The 24,295-nt window shown below is 41.0% G+C and overlaps 1 protein-coding gene and 1 pseudogene across 1 annotated transcript in view; one reads left to right on the forward strand and one right to left on the reverse strand.

Annotated features, from left to right (window-relative positions):
• Nucleotides 1-1,774: 1,774 nt before the first annotated feature.
• The window catches only part of LOC132488182 (cytosolic carboxypeptidase 4-like), a gene marked incomplete at its 5' end in the record, with an annotated part of 68,954 nt that continues 46,433 nt past the window's right edge, over nucleotides 1,775-24,295 (reverse strand). The window contains 3 exon segments of the mRNA XM_060096121.1: nucleotides 1,775-1,936; nucleotides 13,784-13,928; nucleotides 23,523-23,610. Of these exon segments, the coding sequence (XP_059952104.1) occupies nucleotides 1,775-1,936; nucleotides 13,784-13,928; nucleotides 23,523-23,610 (395 nt within the window).
• Nucleotides 16,192-17,279, forward strand: LOC132487578 (calpain small subunit 1-like; annotated as a pseudogene).

A 24,295-nucleotide genomic window follows, 5' to 3' on the forward strand; every position in this document is an offset into this window, starting at 1 on the left:
TAATGAAACTTAAAAGTTTTTGCACAGCAAAGGAAACCATAAACAAGACCAAAAGACAACCCTCAGAATGGGAGAAAATATTTGCAAATGAAGCAACTGACAAAGGATTAATCTCCAAAATTTATAAGCATCTCATGCAGCTCAATAACAAAAAAACAAACAACCCAATCCAAAAATGGGCAGAAGACCTAAATAGGCATTTCTCCACAGAAGATATACAGATTGCCAACAAACACATGAAAGGATGCTCAACATCACTAATCATTAGAGAAATGCAAATCAAAACTACAAGTAGGTATCACCTCACACCTGTCAGAATGGTCATCATCAAAAAATCTAGAAACAATAAATGCTGGAGAGGGTGTGGAGAAAAGGGAACCCTCTTGCACTGTTGGTAGGAATGTAAATTGATATAGCCACTATGGAGAACAGTATGGAGGTTCCTTAAAAAACTAAAAATAGAACTACCATATGATCCAGCAATCCCACTACTGGGCATATACTCTGAGAATACCATAATTCAAAAAGAGACATGTACCACAATGTTCATTGCAGCACTATTTACAATATCCAGGATATGGAAGCAACCTAAGTGTCCATCAACATATGAATGGATAAAGATGTGGTACATATATACAATGGAATATTACTCGTCCATAAAAAGAAACAAAATTGAACTATCTATAGTGAGGTGGATGGACTGAGAGTCTGTCATACAGAGTGAAGTAAGCCAGAAAGAGAAAAACAAGTACCGTATGCTAACACATATATCTGCAATAAAAAAAACAAAAAAAACCCCACCTGGTTCTGATGAACCTAGGGGCAGGACAGGAATAAAGACAGAGACGTAGAGAATGGACTTGAGGACACGGGGAGGGAGAAGGGTAAGCTGGGACGAGGTGAGAGAGTGGCATGGACATATATACACTACCAAATGTAAAATAGATAGCTAGTGGGAAGCAGCTGCATAGCACAGGGAGAGCAGCTCGGTGCTTTATGACCACCTAGAGGGGTGGGATAGGGAGTGTGGGAGGGAGACGCAAGAGGGAGGGGATATGGGGATATATGTATACATATAGCTGATTCACTTTGTTATACAGCAGAAACTAACACAACATTGTAAAGCAATTTTACTCCAATAAAGATGTTTTAAAAAAAGAAAAAGCTGGTTGGTTACAAGCAAATCACATTTGTGCTCAGGACTCTAATATTAAATGGGCATTTGTGTGTCTGTGACAGTGTGTCTGTGTGTGTGTGTATTCCTGTGTGTTTTGGTTTGGTTTTACAGTTCTTGGCTAGAGCCTCCTCCACACTGTCAGCTCTTCTGATCCAAACTGTAATCCAGGTCATCAAGGGAATTCTTCAGCCAGCCCTCCAACCCTCAACTTCCTTCCTTTCCTGACCTTGACCGTGAGTGTAGTATAACGGGAGTGAGCATGGTGAGAAAAGTCCCTGGATTAGAAGTTGCAAAATGTGATTCATTTTCCAGTCCTGGTTCTGTTTTAGCAGAAGTGACTGTCACTTGTAAACTGCTCTCAATTCCAACAAGTCATTTCATCTTTCTGACAATTTGCAATTTATTGTTTTCTCCCTTTGATAACAGAGCAACATGAATATTTACCCTTTTGTCATATCAAGAAGAGTTGGGTTTCTATAAAGGTAGACCAGTCCCCAACGCTTTATGGAGCTTCTGATCTCCAAGGGACAGAGTGCTTCCAAGACTCTGAGGACCCCCACCCTCACCACCAAATCTTCAAAGAAGAGGGTCTGCCATCTACTCATGGCGTTGCTCCAGGTGGTCAGTGCTGTTAGATTCGGGCATGGCAGTGATGGTCACCAATGGACATGAATTCCCTCCTAGTGTCTGGCAGAGAACCTCCTGACGGAAGTAGACCTGCTTGGGGTTCACGCTTTTTTCCAGAACGTCAAGGTGAGTCTGGAGCAGAGATGAAACAGAAGTGCTTATTAAGATTTTTGATAATAACAATAGGTGAAAACAGCAACAAAGCTTATATTCATTTAACTCCTTATAGTTTAGAAGTTTGTTTGTTTGTTTGTTTTTGCCGTACGTGGGCCTCTTACTGTTGTGGCCTCTCCCGCTGCGGAGCACAGGCTCCGGACGCGCAGGCTCAGCGGCCATGACTCACGGGCCCAGCCGCTCCGCGGCATATGGGATCTTCTCGGACCGGGGTATGAACCCGTGTCCCCTGCATCGGCAGGCGGACTCTCAACCACTGCGCCACCAGGGAAGCCCCTAGAAGTATTTTTGTTAACCTAATCTGCCTGACCGTGGGCATTAAGTGATTTAAAAGGGTGCTTTTCCTACTCCCCGGAAGAAGTTCAGTGAGGCTGAACAGGAAGCATCATGCCTGCCTATGTCTGCACAGTAGAATATCTGTTTTCAAGTTGCACTGAAAGCAAAAGAACAGGGGCAGACAACATTCTTCCCATGACAGCTGCATGTAAAGAATGCTGTTACCATGAAGACAGAGTACATGCAGGACACTCGGGAACATGAGACAGAGCTTCAGCAGTGCAGATTACTTTAGAATCAAGCAATATAGGGAGAGCTGGGAGCATATTGAAGGAAAATAGAAAGCAATTGATCCAGGGAGAATGCTAAGCAAAGAGAACCACTAACTGGTAGCAACTGATTTTCCCTACCCTACCTTCCCATTTAAACACTCACTTAAAATGCAGAAAGATACCAAAATGGGGTAACCACTGAAAATAGGGTTCTTGGTCAACAATCTTTAAGACCTCTGAAGATACTTTCCATAACCCAAACAGTGGAATTAGTCATAAAGGTGTTAAGAGATTGCCTCCCAACCACACTGCATACCCTAACAACAGGGACACGGTGACTTCAGTAACCAGTGAAAGGGAAGCGGTCCTTCTCTAACACAAGAATGCCAGTGCACACAATAGTCCTTCCAGCTAAAGATCAAATAGGTATTAACATATTCAAATAGGTATTAAGAGGGCCGAGGAAAAACTGCCCACCTTGTTATTTAACAAATAACATGTCTGCTAGACAAATGAAACAAACATGTCTCCTATGAAAATATTTATAAAAGATTCATAATATATTTTATGAAAAATGGAGTAATGCCTTCAAAAGGTAGAGGAAGTGTTTACATGTGAAAAAGATGTACTACAGAGGTGCTAGGCAGAATAAATGGCTCCCCCAAAGATGTCCATGCCCTAATCTTCAGACCCTGTCAATATGTCACCTTACATGGCAAAAGGGACTTCACAGATATGTTTAAGACTGAGGTCTCTCTGACGTGGGGGGATTATCCTGCATTAACCAGTTGGGGCCAATCTAATCAAAAGTACTTAAAAGCAGAGAACATTCCCCAGCCACAAAGGACCAGAACTACATGCAAAGGACTCAGCCTGCCATGCTGGGGGGTAAAGGGGTAAAAAGTTGAGGAATGCGGTGTCCTCTAAAAGCTGGAAAAGGCAAGGAAATAGATTCTCCTCCACCATCCTCCAGAAGGAACACAGCCCCAATACCTTGATTTTTGCCCAGTGATTTTTATCCATGTTGAACTTCTCACCAAAAGAGCTGTAAGTTAATTTTTTTAATTGTTTAAGCTACCAAATTTGTGATAATTTCTTACCGCAGCAATAGAAAACCAATACACTGGGAAATAAGAGAAAGAATTTCCTAAGTTAAGTAAAAATCTTAGCATCTGGGTAGGAATAGACTAAAATCTACTTGTATGCTATTGAAATATTTGACTTACAAGGAAAATGAAAAAGTTCCAAGGAAAGAAAAGATTACCAGATGATTCTGTGGCCTTTCCTACAGCTTCAGGGATACCTGAAAATTTGACCCTGAATCATATCCTCCTTACAACTGAGACCCCAAATCATCTGCCTCCACACAGCCTGTTTCCTAGATTAATATGAATTTATTATTCCCTGTCTGCATCAACATAAGTTTAATGTCCTAGGAAACTCTTGCCCAGGAAAATAGAAATTACAAATAAATCTATTTTTCATAAATTTATTATTTTTCAGGAACATCTCATCAACTCTTCAATAGAAAGTATCAATGAATTGATCCAAGACCCTCTGAACCCCTCTCCTCAAGATTCTTGCCTTACAGTGTCCACCAATCTTTAACCATTATATCATGATCTTTACCCAATGCTAATCAAGCCCCTACATTAAAATACCTGATCTTAACAAAACTTTAAAGTCTTAATAAATACTCCAGCTTTGCCAATCCCCCTTTGAGACACTATCAAGACTCTGTCACATTCTCCCTTATCAAATAGATTAGCTTCCTATCACTTCTGTAACAAATTACCACAAATTTGGTGGATGAAGACAACACGAGTTTACCGTATTACAGTTCCAGAGGTCAAAAGTCCAAAATGGGTTTTACTGTGCAAAAATCCAAGGTCTTGGCAGGACTGCGCTCCTTCTGGAGGCTCTATAAGGTAATTCATTTTCTTGCCTTTTCCAGCTTCTGGAGGTCAGCTGCTTTCCTTATCCCATGGTGTCTGCCTCCACATTCAAAGCCAGCAATCACATCATTCCTACCCTGGCTTCCGTGGTCAAATCTCCTTCTCTGACTCTGACTCTTTTGTCTCACTCGTTCATGGCTAAGGACCCTTGTGATTACATTGGACCCAGTCTAATAGTTCAACATAATCTCCCCATCTCAAGAGGCTTAACTTAATCACATCTGCAAAGTCCTTTGTGCCACATAAAGTAACATCCTCACAGGTTCCAGGGATTAGAATATGAACATCTTGGGGTGGGCGGTGGGCACTATTCTATCTAAAACACCAAGGTACACAATACACTTAGGTCTATGTTAGAAACAGGTTGTTCTGGTGGTATTTCTTGGAGCCAGCATTTGACACGATACTAAGAAAAGGAATTAGAAGGATCATGGCTACCCCAGGTTCAAGATGAGATTCAGCAAAGGCCCATTTATCTGACCAAACCTTTGTACTTCAGTCTTCTGGTTGTTTGTCAAGTGCTAATGAATGCCACACATTGCTGTGATGCACCAGCAGTGGAGATGAGGTGGTAGTCTCACACCGCTGAGGAGACAAGGAGGCTAACTAATGGTATACACACAAACACAAAGGCCCTGCTTAGAGTTTGAAAGTACATAGGATTATAATCAAGTAAATCTATAACCAGCCAAGGTTTTGCTCATGAATTTCTGCTCATACATGCTCAGTTAGGCAAGAGCTCAGAAAACATATCATCTTATCTTTATTGACAATAATAACTTGAAGACAAATTTCAGCTGCCCTAAATCAAACTAAAGAATGGTATCAAGGGACAGTTCAGTTAAACAAGTTTTGTCTAAATGACTATTGGAAAACACAGCTACTACATAATACAAATATAAAAAATAATTTTTGAGGGAGAAAACACATATTATCAAATGTTAATCTCATCATCTGGTTCTAAAATGAAAGTAAAAAGAAATGTGTAAGTAAGGAATAAAGTAAAACAAAATACTAACTTTTCAACTTACATGAACATAATATTATTTAATTCTTGAAAATGGAAAGGCAGAATAGCAAGATGACTAAGTGGGCAGGCTCTGGAATCAGACTGCCTGGGTTCAAAGTTTGGTTGTGGATTCTAGAAGAGTCATGGAAATTCTGTACTTAACCTCTCTGTAACTCAGTTTTCTCATCTTTAAAATGTATATAAAATGGCATTACCTATGTCATTCAATGATTGCTATAATTTAGCAGTTTATTGTGTATGAGAAGTGCTGTCATAGAGGAAACACTCAATATTAGCTGTTACTTTTAATGAGGAAATGTAGGTTCAATTTTTTTTTAAGAACTAAAAGGGAAACACTAGTAGAATTATAAACACTGTAGAAAAAAAAATCAAAGAAAATATGGTCACTCCATGTTGCATAAAAGAGAAAGAAAGAAAGAGAGAGAGAAAGGGAAGGAAGGAAAGAAAGAAGGAAAGAAGGAAGGAAGGAAGGAAAGAAGGGAGGGATGGGGGAAGAGGGAGAGAAAAAAAGAAAGAAAAGCAGTGAAGCATGGAAAATAGCACAAAACCAAAATGACAGAAGTAACACCAAAAATTGTCTTGAGTATAAATAGGTTAAACAGCCTTATTAAATGACAAAAACTTTCAGATTAGTTTTTTTAAAATCCCACTGCCTATTGTATATAAAAGGAACTTTCAAAGAGAATTAAAGAAAGACCCATGATGTGTATGAAAAACACTCCTGAATTATCTTCTTGTTCTGTTTGCCTCCACTAAAATATTTTAAAAGAGAAATATTGAAACTAAATGGTTAAGCAAACATAAATTAAAGCAGGCCTGGCAAGAGTGATCTATGACAAAGTCATAGTCAAGACCAGTGCATTAAATGGGATTTAAAAATCTTTTTGATAAAGGGCACAATTCACAATGAACATAAAAAGCTCATAAATCTTAAGAATCAAATAACAAAGAATTGAAATGTACAGCACAAAAATGGCAGAAAGGGAAATAATTGTACTAAGAGTGGGAGGCTTTAAAATAGTACCTCAGTCTTGAATAAACCAATTGCAAAAAAAATGATATAGAGTATTTGAACAATATTGTTTTTTATAGATATATGTCAAGCTGTCTTTACAGAGAGCATCCTTTATTTTTTCTCAAACATTCAGGGAACTATAACAAAAATTAATCATATGCAGGACGATAAAAAATATTCACTAAATTTTTTTTAAAAAGCAGATATTATACAAGCCACATTTTCTGACAATAATTGAATGAAATTAGACTTAAAATGGTTTTAAAAACAGGAAAAATAAAACCATTAAGGAATAGAAAAACACCCTCCTAAAAGAAGCTCATGAAAGAAATTCATATATTAAAAAGAAAATAAATATTAAATCAGTGTAATGAAAGCGCTAATAGAAGAAGTGTCCATCTGGCATCCCAGGAGAGAAGGCACAGGACAAGAATGAAAATGATCCCTTCAGAAAGTCGGCCCGTCTCAGCCACGCTGGTAAAAGGAAATTCCAGCACCCTCATAAAGATTCCAGCACCCTCACCCTGGATTTAAATGATACTCTGTGATCGTAAACAAATTATTTTAATCACTTTCATACATTTCTGGGTGAAAGTTGCTCCCAATATTAATTATTGAAATCTGAACTGAGGAGACTCTGCCTCACAATTACTATCAAGATTCCAGGCCCCCAAACTAGGAAATCAATACCCTTTCCTGAAGCATTTCCCAAAATGTAATCTTCAGGATGTTATTAAGTGCTGGGGTATAGAGGGGTGGAGATTCATAGCCAAGGCACCTGGAATATGGTGAATTAAAGAAAATGAAAACATTTTCATGGCTGCAGAATTGTTCAGATTCTTTAACATGCCAATACACATTTTGAACTCTTAGAAGAAAAACTAGCAAACAGTGTTTCAAGAATTTGCGTGACTCTTCAACCCTCTTTCTCTAAAGATCTCAGGATCGTGGAGGGTTGTAGAATACGCTTTGGGAAACACTGTCTGCTGAATTGAGGGGGTTTGTTTTGTTTTGTTTGTTTTGTTCTTGCCATCAAAGCTATTTGTTTCACATTTTATTATGGCTACAAGATGTGGGGGAGATGGGGGAGAGATAGAGACGCTTCTCCAGAAAAGTACTGGCCATCATTCTGTGATGTCACAGAAGTTACAAACAGGCCGTAGCTCTTCTTGCCAAATCTTGAAAAAAAATAAAATCTAGATTCTATAAATCAGATAAGGGGAGGAGGCTTGGAAGCAGTTTTGTCTGTAGAAGTCATCAAACACAATTAGATACAAAAGAAAAAAGTAAAAAAAAAAAAAAAAAAAGAAAAACCATCTTTTGCCCACGTACATTGTCCTGTAAAACAGGGGTCCCCAACCCCAGGGCCATGGACTGCTACTGGTCTGTGGCCTGGTAAGAACCGGGCCACACAGCAGGAGGTGAGCGGCAGGGCGAGCCAGCGAAGCTTCATCTGTATTAAAACAGCTCCCCATCGCTTGCATTACAGCCTGAGCTCCGCCTCCTGTCAGCATTGTGGTGAGCTGTATAATTATTTCATTATATGTTACAATGTAATAATAATAGAAATAAAGTGCACAATAAATGTAATGCGCTTGAATCATCCCGAAACCATCCCCACGTCCCCAGCCCATTGAAAAATTGTTTTCCACGAAACTGGTCCCTGGCGCCAAAAAGGTTGGGGACCACTGCTTTAAAACACTGTCACGTTAACGGGCAATGCTGGAGGAAGCAAAGTTCGAAAGTTTTCTTCTCCTATGAGCTCTTTATTAATTTCTTATTATGACACTTTTCATGATTACTATAAATATTACAATTCAACAAATGCCTAATATCTTTTAGCTTAAGCCCATTTTCTGTAATTGCTCATGCAGCCATCTCCCTGTGCCCCTCAATGAAATCTCTGTCCCTTTGACCATTCCACCTGCCACCAAATACATAACACCTCTGTGCTTAGTGCATTATTCTAGCTCCAGCCACACAGACAACTTCCAGAAGTAAACCAATTATAAACTTCCGCTGGTTTGCCTTTTGCGAAAATGGCTGTGTATTGTTCTCCTGAAGATGATTTTTAGGTGAACGCCCCCATCTCAGGTCCAGCAAGGCCGTGTCTAATTGGATATTGTTGGGATCACTGATGAGAGAAGCAGGGCTTCTGAATGTGTGTGCCAACAACCAACCGTAATAACAGCCCTGCAAAGCCACAGGGGTGGGTTTCTTTATAAAAATGGGAATGAGCTCAAGACAATTATGGAAACCTCCAGAGAGGCTGTCTTAAAAGAAAATCCTACCTACCCATGAAAGACATCCGGCTGATAACTCAGCCCGCAGCCTCACAGGTGCCTCTTGGCAGGAATCTTCTGCCCCCTCTGCTTTATCAGCTACTCCCTTAAAACTTCCATAAAAGGCTTCACTTGACCTCAGCAGGTTACCCTGCTGGTGGCTACTGATAAAGTAAGAAGCACTATACACTCAAAAATCGTTTTGTTTCTCATTGTTATCCCCTAAACTGCTACACTCCCTGTCCCCACTAATTCCGAAGAAAGCTCACCCCTAAGGAGATGGCCTATTTTATTTGCGTACTGCCTAGTTCTCCGTTGTCACTTAAACACACTCATCAGAGAATCGAAGGCTTCTCATCACAAGAGAACAAATGACACCTTTAAGTTAAATAAAAAGCAAGAGAACATCCTGTAAGCAGGTTCTAATGAGCTTTCTCAAACTGCCCCAGTCTGCCAATACCATTCTCCCTAAGTTACATAGATTGACTTTGAGACTGAGAGAAGTGATTAGTCTCTAGATGTGTATTCACAGATTTGCTGATTAGTGACTTTAATACCCTTTTTCCACTAAAAATAAACCAAGTTATATTGCTGATGATTTGGAAAAGAGAGCAAAGAAAAAATAATTATAATCAACCACCCTAAGAAAACCATCAGTAGATTTTGTATTTATTTTTTGGGGTCCTTTATTGGGATTTTTTTAATATAATTTTAATTTTATTATGTATTGTGAATGGGTATCTTCCAATCTGTCCAACAGAGAAAATAATCACGCATCATCATAAAAGAGAAAATAATAGGGACTTCGCTGGTTGTGCAGTGGTGAATAATCCACCTGCCAGTGCAGGGGACATGGGTTTGATCCCTGGTCCAGGAAGATCCCACATGTCGCAGAGCAACTAAGCCTGTGCACTACAACTACTGAGCCTGCTCTCTAGAGCCCGCAAGCCACAACTACTGAAGCCCGCACACCTAGAGCCCGTGCTCTGCAACAAGAGGAGCTACCACAGTGAGAAGCCCATGCACCACAATGAAGAGTAACCCCCACTCGCCGCAACTACAGAAAGCCCGTGTGCGGCAACAAAGACCCAATGCAGCCAAAAGAATAAATTAATTAATAAAAATAAATTAATTTTAAAAAGAATAAACATTCTAAGGGTCACCACCTAATATTGTTTACTAGTTGTAGGCACTTGGCTAACACTTGCTATGTATCAAGTCATGTAATCTTGATAACCCGTAGAATAGCCACTTCAATGGTTCCAATTTTACAGATGTGAAAACTGAGGCTGAAAGAAGTTAAATAGCTTGTCCATGACTACACTGCAAGACAATACAGAGCTTAGACCCAAATCCAGGCCTGTCTGACTCCAAAACTTGTTCTTACATTGTGCTCAGAACCCTGGAATTCAGGGGTTCCTGTGGTCAGTGACTTCACCATCCATCCACACACACCTCAGCTCCTCCAGAATGGCTCTGTGTGTTCAACTCCTCAGCATCAGGACCCTTTACTGGTGCCTGTCCTTTCCTTTTGCCCATACAAAGATAGGTGTGTGTCTATTGATTAAGTGACAACACTGATTTATGACTTGCTCATTGCATCTTTGATCTACCACGTGTAAGTCGGTATTTCCTACTGGACACATTTTAAACGTGAGCCCTTTAGAAGAGATTGTGAATATGACATTCTAATTCTCAATTCTTTCTTTTTCTCTCCCTCTCTCCCCCTCCCCTCCCTTACTCTCCCCACAGTACACTCCATTTTATCTCTAAAGATCATGCTGGTAGCATCTACCACAGTGGGTATATGCGTCTGGTGAAAACCCTACTCTACCCTCCAAAAGCCTTAAGCTCTCCCAACACATGGATCCTACTTCTGATCACTTTTCTTATCTCTTGCCAACTCATGTAGTTATAAGTTCTCAGTGAGGTCCCATTTTCCTACTCTCTAAAATGTCCATCAGAAACTCTCTTGGGGCGCCATTTTCAACCAATACTCCTGGCTACCTAGGGGCAATCCAGAACATAATCCAAATACTTTAACAAGTATTGCTAACAACACTGTAACAATCACTGCAATTATTGATACCTTGAGATGGATGATTAAATAGAACTCCTTTTGCTTGCTTCATAATTACAATAATATTGTATTTTTCTTTCAGCTTTATTTTAATACTATAATTTGGACAATTATCCAACAGAGTTCCTGGTAAGCATCTGGAAGATAGCAATTTGAAAGATCCAAATGCTAATTCCCTTATTACAAGAGAATAATAAAACTTTTAAGGTTGCAAAATTATATTTGTGTTGAAAAACCTCCAAAATACATGTCCTCTGCTATAAAAATTTACACAATTGTGAATTCCACACAGAAATATATTTTCCACCCCTCAGCATAACCCCCAAGTAACATCCAGTTAATTCTGCCCTTGGGGTATCATTCACATTTATCACTGATCTGTTGGAAGAAAACTGTTTCTCCTTAGGACATGTCCAAAAATAAAAACGACCACTGTGCATTACAGAATGTACTTATTTTGTTCATGATGGGAGGAAGAGTTTTTTAAGAGAAGTCACAGAGTCAATTATTGTCTTAAACCTGGAGAACACAAAGCCCATGCATTACTGGAAATGTAAAACCTAAAATTGAGTATATACATTTTTTACTTCAAGGAACGAATCGTCTTTCTTATTCTGTTCTGCTCATTTAGAAGAAATGAAAAGCTACCCTTTTCCTGTCTCTCTCTCATTAACTCTCCTCTTCCTAGTGGGAAGAGGTTCAGTCAGTAGGCAAAGTAACAAGCCAATAAGCATCAATGAACAAGACCTCTCTCTTCCTCTCACTGAGATCAAGTGATGGTGGGGTCTTCTTTTCTTGAATTTTTGTCCCCCCTCAATATGAAATTATCCCCAACTTGACCTCAGTGGCTCCTGAACTATTTGTTGATTGTAAACTTTAGACCTTGTGCTTTAGTCTGACAAGAGTACTGAGTGGTCCCAAAGACAAAAGCTATGACATACAGTAGTTACGGCAATGGCAGCCCACTTTTATAGGTGCATATAATCATCAGGTTGTGTGATTATATAACCTCAAATGGTTGAGTTCAAGTCATCAACCCAAGATTTTTGTCCATAACTCTGGGTGCTATGGATGTGGTTCAGGTGAGAAGAGTGTTGTTCCCCAAACGTGATCCCATTTTTATTCCAAGATGCTTTGATGGGTCCTTGCTAAGTGCCTACAAGTTGATTCAAAGTCTGAAATTCAAAGTAAGAAGCCAGATGCAGTCAAGGCCGGCTGAAGGAGTTTCAGACTTTCTATTCAGACAGGAATAGATGTCAAAGGCCAGTACTCTGTTCCCTGCTTGGCCACTAGCTAAATGTGAGATTTCTAGGCTTCAGTTTTTGCATCTATAAATGATAAAGGTGAATTAGACAATTCCCCAAGCCCCTCTGTATTCTAAACTTTTATACTAATTGCCACTGAGAATCTCCAGGAGGTCAAAGATATTCTAACAAGGGTAAAGAATAGTGTCTTGGAACCATGGATCATTCCCCCGGACGGAAAAGGCAAACACGCATTCAAAAAGGAATCCCCTTCCCCAGTAGACTTGTCACGTGCAGGGTTTCACAGGCGAGACAATAAGAACAGCTGTTGAAGGGGATCATGAATCTTGCCTGTTGTAAGTCCCTAAAGGCACTGAGCATGTTTTAAAACAAACATGCCTTGTTACAGCAAAGGTTGTGATGCACATTTCTTGGATTAAGTTCTTGAGATCTCTAAGTGCAGTACGCAAATAATACTAGTTGTATATCTTTTGCAGTCTGGGAAATAGTAAAAAAAAAAAAAAAAAAAAAGAATAAAATAAAAAGAATCTCTCTTTAGGCAAACCAACCTATGGAGAGAAGGGCAGATGTCCTTTTATGAGGCAGTTAGCCAAGTGGTTGAAGGTACGCCTTCTCAATGCAGAAAAAACTGTATTTATACTTGAACATTCCTTCTGAGGGGAAAGATGTTCTTGGTTATCGTCTTTTCCAACTCCTATCACAGACTTGCAATGAAAATGCTCATCCTTCAGGCTAAGTGATATATCTGTTTGCTTATACACATATTATTATAAATATGCTAATAACATTTTGCATTAATGCAGAGAGTAAAAGTATTTTATAAGAGATACTTTAGCTCATTAATCCTCAGGATATTCATGAAATAGCTAGGGGAAAAGGGATGGTTTGCCAACTTTTTCAAATGACAGGAAACTGCATGGTTTAAGCAGTTTGCTCAGGTTGGTCAAATGAGCCCTGTGCAGGGTCTGATAGGACATCAGAATGCTGACTTCGAGTTTCGACAGGTTGACACTACCCTCCTCTCATAAAAAGATTGTGACGCTCATTTGCAGTGATTCAATGCTTTATTGTTCCACCCTTCTTGTCTGCCCTGGATCCTGCTAACAGCCTCCAGCCCGTGGCCGTGGGAACCACTGGAAATGGGGAAGCAGCTGTCAGGTGAACTCAGGGAGTTTTTCCAAGCTTCACCTCCTCAGCCTCTGCTTCACTCCTCTCAATGTGTCTATGTCCTTTAAATCTGCATCTCAGCTGACCTGCATGGTTTTACCCCATTTCAACGGAATGATCTCATTCCAATCTCATTTATCCTTGCTTAATTTGAGGGCTTTTTAAAGATAGAGCCCCTAAGAAATGTCCCCCTGCCCTCCACCTCCCACACTCAACCTACAGATGAAGAGCACTATATGCCACTGGGGCCTCCAGAATGTCACTGGTCATGACCTCAGCCTCGAACTCTGTCCAAGGAAGGAAAAGGGACAAATAGAAAGCCACCAAGTTAGTGACAACAAACCCTGGCTCCCTTGGAAGGCTGAAGTCCCCACCAGGATGACAGGGTCTCCTGAATGTTTCCAGGAAAACCTCCAAGAGCCCCTTCAGTTGGGCCTCCATAAGGCTGTAGAGAGGAAGTTACCATGAGGGCAGTGTAGGTGTAGGGATAGTGGTAGGCCAGGTAGCAGACATCCTCGGCATGCGGGAAGGTGACGGCAAAGGTGAGGGTGTAATAGCACTTCCCAGACTCTGCCCCTGTGATGGCTGCGCTCTGGCGATAATGATTTCTACAAGAGAAAGGAGAAGAGACAAGAATGAGGGAAAGGTGGGGAAAACAGTCATTTAGGGTTCGAGATGCCATAAACCCTTGGTGTTATAGACTAGCAAAACGTCCTCCACTTGAAACACCTGGTGAGCAAAATTTAGAAAACAGAGAAATAGAGAAGTGAGCTTACTGCCAGGTCATGAGCCCAAATCACCAACATCCTGGCTAATCCATCTGTCTCCTAATTGTGGCATCTATGCCATAGGCCTTTCCTTGCTGTGTCTGAAAATGAAGGCTATAGAGTCACTGAACTAGAAAACAGAGGAAAATGTGAATAATTCTGTTCTTCCTGGGATTTTATTAGAGACATATTTTATTACCCAAATCTGGGTTCCTCAACCCCTGCCTCTCTCCAGATAACACAGAGTCCAGCTCCTCCTTTCCTTTCTGCCTGCCAGACGGTTTCTTAGCAATCACTACCCTATACAGAGTTCCAACTCAACACAATGTATGTCACCTTGTTATCACTGTAACAACCCATTGTGTGGATGAAAGAACAAAAAGCTTAGAAAAATCCATTTGTCAAAGGTCAAAAGGCTAATAAGTGGCCAATACAGGACTCAAACCCAGATCTGCCTGCAAAGCCTTTGTTCTTTCCACTACACAAGACTTTCTTCCCAGAGGAATACATTTGTGACCCCAAATGTGGTTCAGCTTCTTACAGCCTGACAATCCACATTTTCCTTTGTCAAAGATGAAGCACCAATGTTGATACTTCAGAGAACAGTATCAAAGTAATTTGCACCCAGAAGTACACTCCAAGCAATATTTTCCCCATACGCTGCCAGTTACGCTCCCTCCTTGCCTCTTGATGCTGAGACAGCTGTGCAGGCTTTCCTGAGAAATGGTATCCTCAAGGCTGCATTATAATGCAGAATACACCAGGACACCAAAAGATGTAATTCCACCTTTGAACGTTTACAACGTTGGCTTTCTTGTCCATTGTGCTTTGGGGTTTCATTGGGGGAAAGGGTGGGGAGAGGGAAGAAAAAGCAGATAATTATTCTGTGCGTTCTTGCAAATATAAAAAATATGGATTATTCTTTTCTGCCTTTTTTGCTACCTTCATGACACCTGCCACCAAAGCAAAAAGATCAAGTGAGCAAGAAAGGACAAAATAGAAAATCTACTGCCTGGTTTTGTGGGTTTTTTCAATATTCATAAAACTAAGAATGGGAGTAAGAGAAATTGGTAGTTCCATGGACTATGACCTATCAGGCTATACATTTCTCTTGCATCAGCTTCTGCCAATATGGCACCCTGGATCCTTGGTCATCCTAGGGAAAGAAGGAAATCCCCAACGATGAACCAGCTTTTCAGCATCCTATTAATAGGACCCATATCCTTTGTGACTACAGGACTAGAAACTTCAAAAAGGCAACTTTTTTCTGGTTTTTCCTTGACTGCACTGCTCTGCATGCAGGGTATTAGTTCCCTGACCAGGGACTGAACCTGCACCCGCTTCAGTGGAAGCAGAGTCTTAACCACTGGATCACCAGGGAAGTCCCCAAAAAGGCATCTTTACCCATGGTGCCATCTGGATCTTGCTACCTAATTCAGTCTATTTTCTCCAGATTTCCCCAAAGTTCTATACTTTCTCCAGAGCTAAGGCTCTGATTATTAGCAAGTATGTAAAGAAGCAGATGGTAACTCAGAAAGCATGCAAACCACATATGCTCTACCTTTATTCATTCTGGTTTCAAGGCTCCACTGCAAGCACACATTCAGTTTACACCTAGCTGAACCTAGTCAATTACACCTCTCTTCTAAGTGAAACAAGTCAGTCAACATTTTGGTCAAATGGTCAACATTTTGACAACCAATCAGAATGTGGAATTGAGCCTCACATGCATGAGTGTGAAAACACACACACCATACATATATATTCATGAAGGTAAAAGCAGGTGGAAACATACATCTAGTGCCTTTCCATCCCCAAGTTTTTCACCTACATGCAGTGGAGACAGAGCCTGCATCTTTCCTCAAGATTAATAAGATACCCCCGAGGCCAGTGGGGGTGGTCTCATCTGACATGAGCCTTACTTAGTTCTAGGCTTCCCACTGTACTAAGTACACTTAAGTCACATCACAGGCGCATTCATCCTAAGCAAATTCTATGCTACCCCACCAGCCACCACAGAGAACAAGAGAGAGAGTAAAAATAAGAATATGGAGACTAGCTGACCGGCCGACGCGCGAGCGAGGCAGAATCTTGAGTCACAGCCATGTTCCTGGTTAACTCGGTCTGGAAGGGTGGAAGAGGCGGCGGGGGAGGCGGGGGCCTGGGCGGGGGCCTTAGGGAATGTGCTCGGAGGCCTGGTTAGTGGGCCCGAGGCGGCGGCGGCAAAAGAGAAGGAAGCGGCGGCTGCGGAACTGCCGCGCGCATACTGGGCGGGGTCATTAGCGCTGTTAGCGAGGCGGCTGCGCAGTACAACCCAGAGCCCCCGCCCCCTCGCACCCATTACTCCAACATCGAGGCCAATGAGAGTGAGAAGGCACGGCAGTTCCGGAGGTCTTTGCCCAGCTGGCTGGAGAGGACATGGAGGTCAGTGCCACAGAACTCATGAACATTCTCAACAAAGTCGTGACCCGACATCCTGATCTGAAGACTGATGGTATTGGCATTGACACATGTCGCAGCATGGTGGTGACACGACGGGCAAGCTGGGCTTCGAGGAATTCACGTACTTGTGGAACATCAAAAAGTGGCAGGCCGGGCTTCCCCGAGGGCGCAGTGGTTGAGAGTCCGCCTGCCGATGCAGGGGACACGGGTTCATGCCCCGGTCCGGGAGGATCCCACATGCGGCAGAGCGGCTGGGCCCGTGAGCCATGGACGCTGAGCCCGCGCGTCCGAAGCCTGTGCTCTGCAGCGGGAGAGGCCACGGCAGTGAGAGGCCCGCGTACCGCAAAAAAAAAAAAAAAAAAAAAAAGTGGCAGGCCATATACAAACAATTTGACATTGACCGTTCAGGGACCATTGGCAGCAGTGAACTCCCAGGGGCCTTTGAGGCAGCAGGATTCCGCCTGAATGAGCATCTCTACAACATGATCATCCGACACGACTCAGATGAGGGAGGGAACATGGATTCTGACAACTTCATCAGCTGCCTGGTCAGACCGGATGCCATGTTCCGTGCCTTCAAATCTCTTGACAAAGATGGCACTGGACAAATCCAGGTGAACACCCAGGAGTGGCTACAGCTGGCCATGTATTCCTGAATGGGAGTCCCAGACCTGCCCCCTCATTGCCTCGCTGTAGGAGTCACCTTGGACTCTTAGGTCTCCCCCAGGGTTGATCCTGTTTGCAGTCACATCTTCACGGCTCCTGCGGACCCACTGGCCTTTCTGTTCTCCTAGCCCTTGGCACCCAGATTCTCAGTCAACAGCCAGGGCCCAACATGCTTCAACACACCCTGCCCCAGCACACCCATCTCACATCTACTCCATAACCCCTCTCTTGCATCTGTGCCAAGCCCAACGTTGGTGTTGCTTGCATACCCCAAGGGCCCTTCTCTCAGTTCTGGGAGGATCACTCCAGTCTCTACACACCCTGGCACACCCATTCAGTTACCACCCAGGCAGCTAAACTCCAGGCCATAACAGGCCACATGCCCCAGTGCCTCTGTCTGTATTCTGCTCCCAGCCTGCCAGGCCCAGGAGGAAATAAATGCACCCTAGTTGCTGCTCTCTCTGAAAAAAGAAAAAAAAAAAGGGTATGAAATTCCCATCCCTAGGCTCTTTCCACCATTCAAACCAAAACTGGACTCCAGGCAGGAAACAGCTACAGTGAAATAGAGAGAGAAATAAAATAGAATAATTTTTAGCTTTTGAGCTTCTGTGGACCAAGGTTCTAGTGATTTAAGGAAAGTTGGTAGTTTGGGCTATAAAATCTACCTCCTCACCCTCCCAAAACACACAAACACACACACACACACACACACACACACGCCTGTTGTACACACACCCTTGCTGTAGCTTCATGGGCAATATTGTCGTGGGCAAGACTAAAAGCTCCCCACTAATAATTCAGCCCTCTTCAGGATGGTTGCTGATGGCTGGAATTTAAGAAAAATGAAAATCACCTCATTTAGGATGAGTTTCAGCTAAAGGAGATTCACTTGCTACCCTAATCCAGGGTCTACGCTGTAGGTGAAACTAAAGCAAACGTCAGGCTTCCCCACTGGAGTCTCCTGGTGGCTACATTGTAGTGGGAGAGTCCTGGAGATGACTCCACCTCTAGCAAAGTTTTCCTCTTCAGAAACCTTTAAACTTTCCCAAGATCACCTTCTTCAAAGTGAAGTGTTCCATAAATCTCCAAAGTGAAACACTTGGCTTGCTACAATTAGATCTGTCCATGATAAAGTGAGATCCTATCAAGTTCTTTTTGTTTTCCCAATTATGATATGAACATACTGAGGGATGTTTGCAAGGCAGTAACGTTCATCCTTTATATTTCAAATGGTTCCCATGTTCTTCCTTTGTATGGAAATGCTTTACTTCTTCCTCATTTAGCCAACTCTTCTTCCTCCTTCAAGACTCAACACAAGTGTTTCCTCTTTCAGGAAGTCTTCCCCAATATCCACCCTTTTACATAATTCTTATCACATTGTGCCTCTCCCTCACTGCCCATGCTTTATGGCAGGGATTATGCTTATTTGTCTGTATATCTTCACGCTTGGCACAGTACCTGGACTTAGCAGCTGTTCAACTAAGGCCTGTAGAATAAATGGACCTAAGACTCTAGAAGTAATCATTAGAATACTTGGCATATCTTATCTCTAATCCTAATTATATCCTTTCAAGGTATTATTATGCACACTCTACAGACTGGAAAAATTGAGATGTTAAGTGTCTTGAGGAACTCCACACAACAAGCACAATAAACAGGATTCAACCCTAGGTGTGGGCTTACCCCAAAAACAAGATTATTTTTCATTTTATCACCTGTCTCATAAGAATGGATAAAAGGACAAGAGGTCTTTTGGTTTACTTCAGCAAGCAAGAATTGCAAGTTTCGGTTTTCATAAATCAGAGATACCTATAAACCTGAAGTCTAAAATAACAGAAGGAATGTAAAATAATCCAGATGATAGCTAGTGAGAAAATTATTCATCCCACTATGATTCTTTATGTCACTGGTATTTGATGCCACTAAGAAGCTTCTACTAATTACTAATAACTGCTAACACTCACTGAACATCCACTATGCACCAGACACTGTTGTAAGATTTCCATGTGCTTTATCTCATTTCACTTCATCCTCAGCACAGATTTATCAAGTAGATACCATTATTATCCCCTTTTACTGATGAGGAATCTGAAGTTGAGAGAGGCTGGAATAATTTGCCCCAAGGTCACATCATTAATGAGTGGTAGAAGTTTCACTCCAGAAACTTTCTCTCCTTGATCTGCTCTTCTAGGCGGAGAAGAAGCCTGGTGAAAATCAAGTGTGCTCTCAAATATGCCAGATCCTAGATGCATGTTGGGTCAAAGATGATATGGATAGATCAGCCATTCCACAGCTAAAAGGCTCCCCTTTGCTTTTCCATTCTCTGAACAATTTATCCTCGGAAGGGTCTGCACTTTTAAAATCATAAAGCTTTCAATGAAGCAAGGAGCAAAGTACACAAATGCATGGTTATGAACTCAGTCTCCTTCCATTTGTACGTTAAAATATGCTGGGAAGTCATTTTTTAAAATTTTATCTTTAAATTTTATCTTTTTTTTTCTGTGTGTGCATGAAAGAAGCAAATGCCAAGATAGACAGTGAATTAGATAAACTTATAATGACGATGGCTCTGTTTAACATGGGAGCATCATTTCACTTAACAGGATCTAATAAGGCAGGGCAGTCAAGTCACCAGGCTGCCCTGTGTCTACAGAGTTTCTAATATTCTGTATAGCACCAAATCTCTCTCCTGAGATCCCTGGGAAGGATGCATGACGGCAGAGCTCTTGTATGACATTCATCTTCATGAGTGAGCTGTTCCATCTCCTCTCACGAGCAGAGATAAATGTCAGAAGAGATCAGCTGTTGTGTATTACATGGCCACTCTGAGCATGCAGCTTCCCTCCCTCTGCCCTTCAGCACCAAAATTACTTTAGACCAGAGCTGGGAGAAAATTCAAAAAGGTGTGAGGCTGTGTACATTAGAGGGAGAAGCAGACCGCAGGGAAGTAAATAAAGCAGGAACTAAAACAGTCCTTGCTTACTTTTACAAGAGGCATGGAAAAATAAGCCTGCCCATTTCTGTTCTTCCCTCTGGAGGATCCCTTTTGATTTTCTAGCTTAGGGATCTGCCAGGTGGGTGGGCGAGGGGGTGGGATGGGGGGGAGCAGGTACCCCAGGGGAGGGGTAAGAAGATCAGATCTACTGAACACAGGGAGAAGATATTAGAATTTCTCTTTAAATTTATTATGATCTAATAAGGAAGAAAGAAAGTTGTCTAAGGTTTAATATGGGGATGGACAACGCTGCCCCTATGCTGTCCAAGTCAAGCTACTATGATGAATAATTATAAAACAAGCTAGATTACACTATAGCAGTCTTATCCATTCTTCTCTGTTGTTTTCCAGGGCTGGAATATGAAAAATACATTACATTTTATATCTATGGTTTTCATAGGTCAGGTAGTTTAGTATCGACTGCTGTACAGTAGGCTTCCTGAGGGAGGGATGAGAGTAGCTCACCATCTCTCTCATTCTTTAGATTTCAGCTTCTGGCAAGGTATTTAAACTTGCAGAAGACTTCTCTAGTGGATTTACAGATTATATTATCTAAATTAAACTATACCCTGCAATATAGATAATTAGTTTTTTCTAAATTCTGCTTGGAATTCAGAGATTGATAATAATATTACATTTTAAACACAAATGACCGAGAAAATGAAAGAACTGACATGGCCTACTTCCTACCTTAATATTAGCTCTTTCTCAAGAATTCTTATTTGTGTAAAAATTATCTAATTAGATTGGAGAAGTTAACCACCAGTTTTCAAAATTAGCCAAAAGGCAATTTACAACTATATTTTTCATGGTAAACCTTAAGGGTATAGGATGCCCTGAGTTACCAATAGTAAAAAAATATATAACAATTTTACATTTAAAATTTAAAGATTTAAATTGAAAATTATTTTTCTCATCTTTTCCCCATGTCTTAAGATTCTAAACTTTCTGCATGTTTTCTAGTATGCATAATATATTAGTATAGTAAGGCATGTATAATTGATTTTTTAAAATTATGAACAATTCTATATTAAAAGTACATGGATTAGTATATCTTATCAAAATAGTTTGGAGATCACTTTCTAAGTGATGATGCTCCGACCCACAAAGCAGTTGGCCCACCTCCTTAACTGATCACTGTTGCTATCACTTTTTGAAGGAAATGGATATCCCATTCTTTCTGAGTACTCTTTTCTTTCACCCTCCCATAGATATACTCAGGTACCATGGCTCATGGTTCTCTCCACAATAAGCACCCTGGCACCCCCTTTAGAACATGGTACTAAATATAAGAATGTAATAGAAATAAGACTTCTGAGTTCCTGATGACATATTGGAGACAAAGAAATAGGAGGTAAAGTTCTCCCAAATTAATACATTAGAGAGCATAAAGTCAGGGATGAAGCCAAAAAATCTTCAAAAGCAGATCAACTCAAAGACTGCGATGGGTAAAAGAGAGAAATAAATACATTGTATAATCTAAGGCATTCTACGGTAGGGAAAGGCACTCTGATTTGCAGTTGAATAGAGATACACATAACATATCTATCCTGTTGTTAGATCACATTATTGAAAATATGTTAACACAATGCGGTGAATTGGTGTAAAACAAACTATGTTATAATGTAGCAATCTTATCCATTCATCTCTGTTGTATTCATGGCTAGAAGATGAAAAACGAATTACATTACACATTCATGGTTTTCATGTTACCCCTGTTACTCTTTAATCACATAACAATTGTCTTGTTCATGAATCTAAAAGCTATTAACATTAACATTGCCATTCTTTAGGCCAAGGCTCCGCTTTGGGATGTTTGATTTCTTCCTTTTCCTCTTGGCAGATTCTAAATCCCCTTAAGCCCACGCCTTATCCCCCACCTCCAAGGAAGCAGCCTCCAGGGACAGCTGCCTCCCCCCCAAAGGATGCTGAATGTTATGCTTGTCCAATCTCTTACTAACCTCCAGATCCAAGCCCACTGCAAGCCGGGTCTTTCATGTTTATTTAGAATTACTATTTCTCGAGGACACTAAAAATTATTCTTGACACACCAAAGTCCTAATTTATACTTCCATTATTTTCCCCTACAGCTGTGGCCCCTGTCACCTTGAGATGATTTTAGTCTCAATCTCTTTGGACCATAAGAGGATCCTGAGAGTCTGCAGATAGGTGGGTCAGAAAGTCATTGCTATGGAAAACCAACAACATTGTATGGCTTTGCTATTGTTCTGAAGAATATAATGAAAATACTACCCAGGTCCATATTCTAATACATACAAGACTAAAGACTGCTGACTCTTTCATTACAAACTGTTAGCCCATCTCTGTGCTTTATAGACTATCCTTACTTCTATGGTGATGATTGCCCTTGTGTCTGATAGAGCAACAAGATTCTTGACCTTCTTATCTGTCAATGCTCCTGTCCTTATAGTCTCAAAAGCCAAGAGGCATAAGCATTTTTACTCTTTCTTTTTGATATTTGCAACTATCCTGAACTCAAGAATGCCTGATAATATTTTTAGGGGCCTCCTGTCATCTCAGAAAGAGATATAAATTACTTTATCCAAGAAAATAAGTACTAGCATATCAGTTTTTTATAAGAAACCAGCAACAAGCTAATAATTAGCTACATAGTTTCTACCTGTCCACACTCCCTATCCTTTTTTTGTCTTATGAATTTGTATTTTATTTTCTAGCAAAGGAAAGTGCACAAATAAGCAATTCATGGGTCTGGAATGCATGCATGTATTTTATCAAAATATATGGATAATTCAAATTTCATTACACCTTTACAGGATACATTGATGGAAGTGGCTACTGATCAAGAGTTGAAGATGAATTCTGAAAATACCTTTCTCTTCTATTTTTTCCAAAATGTATCTTTCTGTGGAGCAACAGTTACTTAAGTATATTTCTCACATATTCATGTTTATCTGCTTTGGAAAACTGAAGCATGGGATGGATAAGAATTAAGTTAGAATATCTCACACTTTTTGTTCACTGGGACCAATGGAAACAGGAAAAGAACTGAAGCTTGATGCACTAATCATAGGTTGAGTCTATATAATAATATCCAACAGTAAGGTCTAAAGGTTTTAAGGTGTTTAAATAAGAATAGATGACTTTTCAGAAAACCAAAAGATATTTCTTGAAGTCTACTGTGGGTGCCATTTAACACGCTTAGGCTTCTGAAGGACAGAGCGTTTGCCACTGGAAGAGTGACAAGTACAGCAGACAAGCACAGATTGCTCAGGTTTGTAAGATTAACATGGAGAAGCAGGAAACTGAGAGAGAACAGAAGAGCAAAGGAAGCTAGCAACACTCTAACTTACTTGTAATAACAGATTTCATAGCCTGTCCATACCCAGGCAGGTCTACCAAGAAGAGCCTCCTTCACAGAATACAGAGTTGGCTGCATCCCTACACAAAATAAAGGCAGGATTAATCCATTAGGTGGGGGGTGGGGGGAATAGAAAAGGAGAGCTGTGGTAGGTTGAATAATGGCCCTCAAAGATACCCAGGTCTTAATCCATGGAAGCTGTATATTAACCTTATATGACAAAAGGGACTTTGTAGATATGGTTAAATTAAGTATCTTGAGATGGGGAGATTATCCTGGTGGGCCCTAAATTCAATCACACATGTCTTTCCAAGAGGGAGCTAGAGGGAGGTTTGACTACAGAGGAAAAGCAATGTGGCCGAAGCAGAGAGATTTGAAGATGTTATGCAGCTGACTTTGAAGATGGAGGAAAGGGCCATGAGCCAACGAATGTGAGGAACATACCTCTAAAGCTGGAAAAGGAAAGGAAACAAATAATCCCCTAGAATGTCCAGAGGAAGCATGGCCTTTCCAACGCCTTGACTTAAGACCAGTGAAACTGACTTGGGACTTGTGGACTCCAGAACTGTAAGAGAATATATTTGTCTTCTTTGAAGCCACAAAATGTGTGACAATTTGTTACAGCCGCTGCATCAAGTGAATACAAGAGCCAAGGCTCACCTTTTCTCTTTCTATACCAGCAAGAGTCTATTTAATCAGTACAAAATAGAGGTAATGTCCTATGCTCGGACCTGGAGCTACGGGGAATATTTTTTCCTTACTCAG

Source organism: Mesoplodon densirostris, chromosome 4 (assembly GCF_025265405.1).
Source record: "Mesoplodon densirostris isolate mMesDen1 chromosome 4, mMesDen1 primary haplotype, whole genome shotgun sequence".
NCBI classification, from domain to species: Eukaryota; Metazoa; Chordata; class Mammalia; order Artiodactyla; family Ziphiidae; genus Mesoplodon; species Mesoplodon densirostris.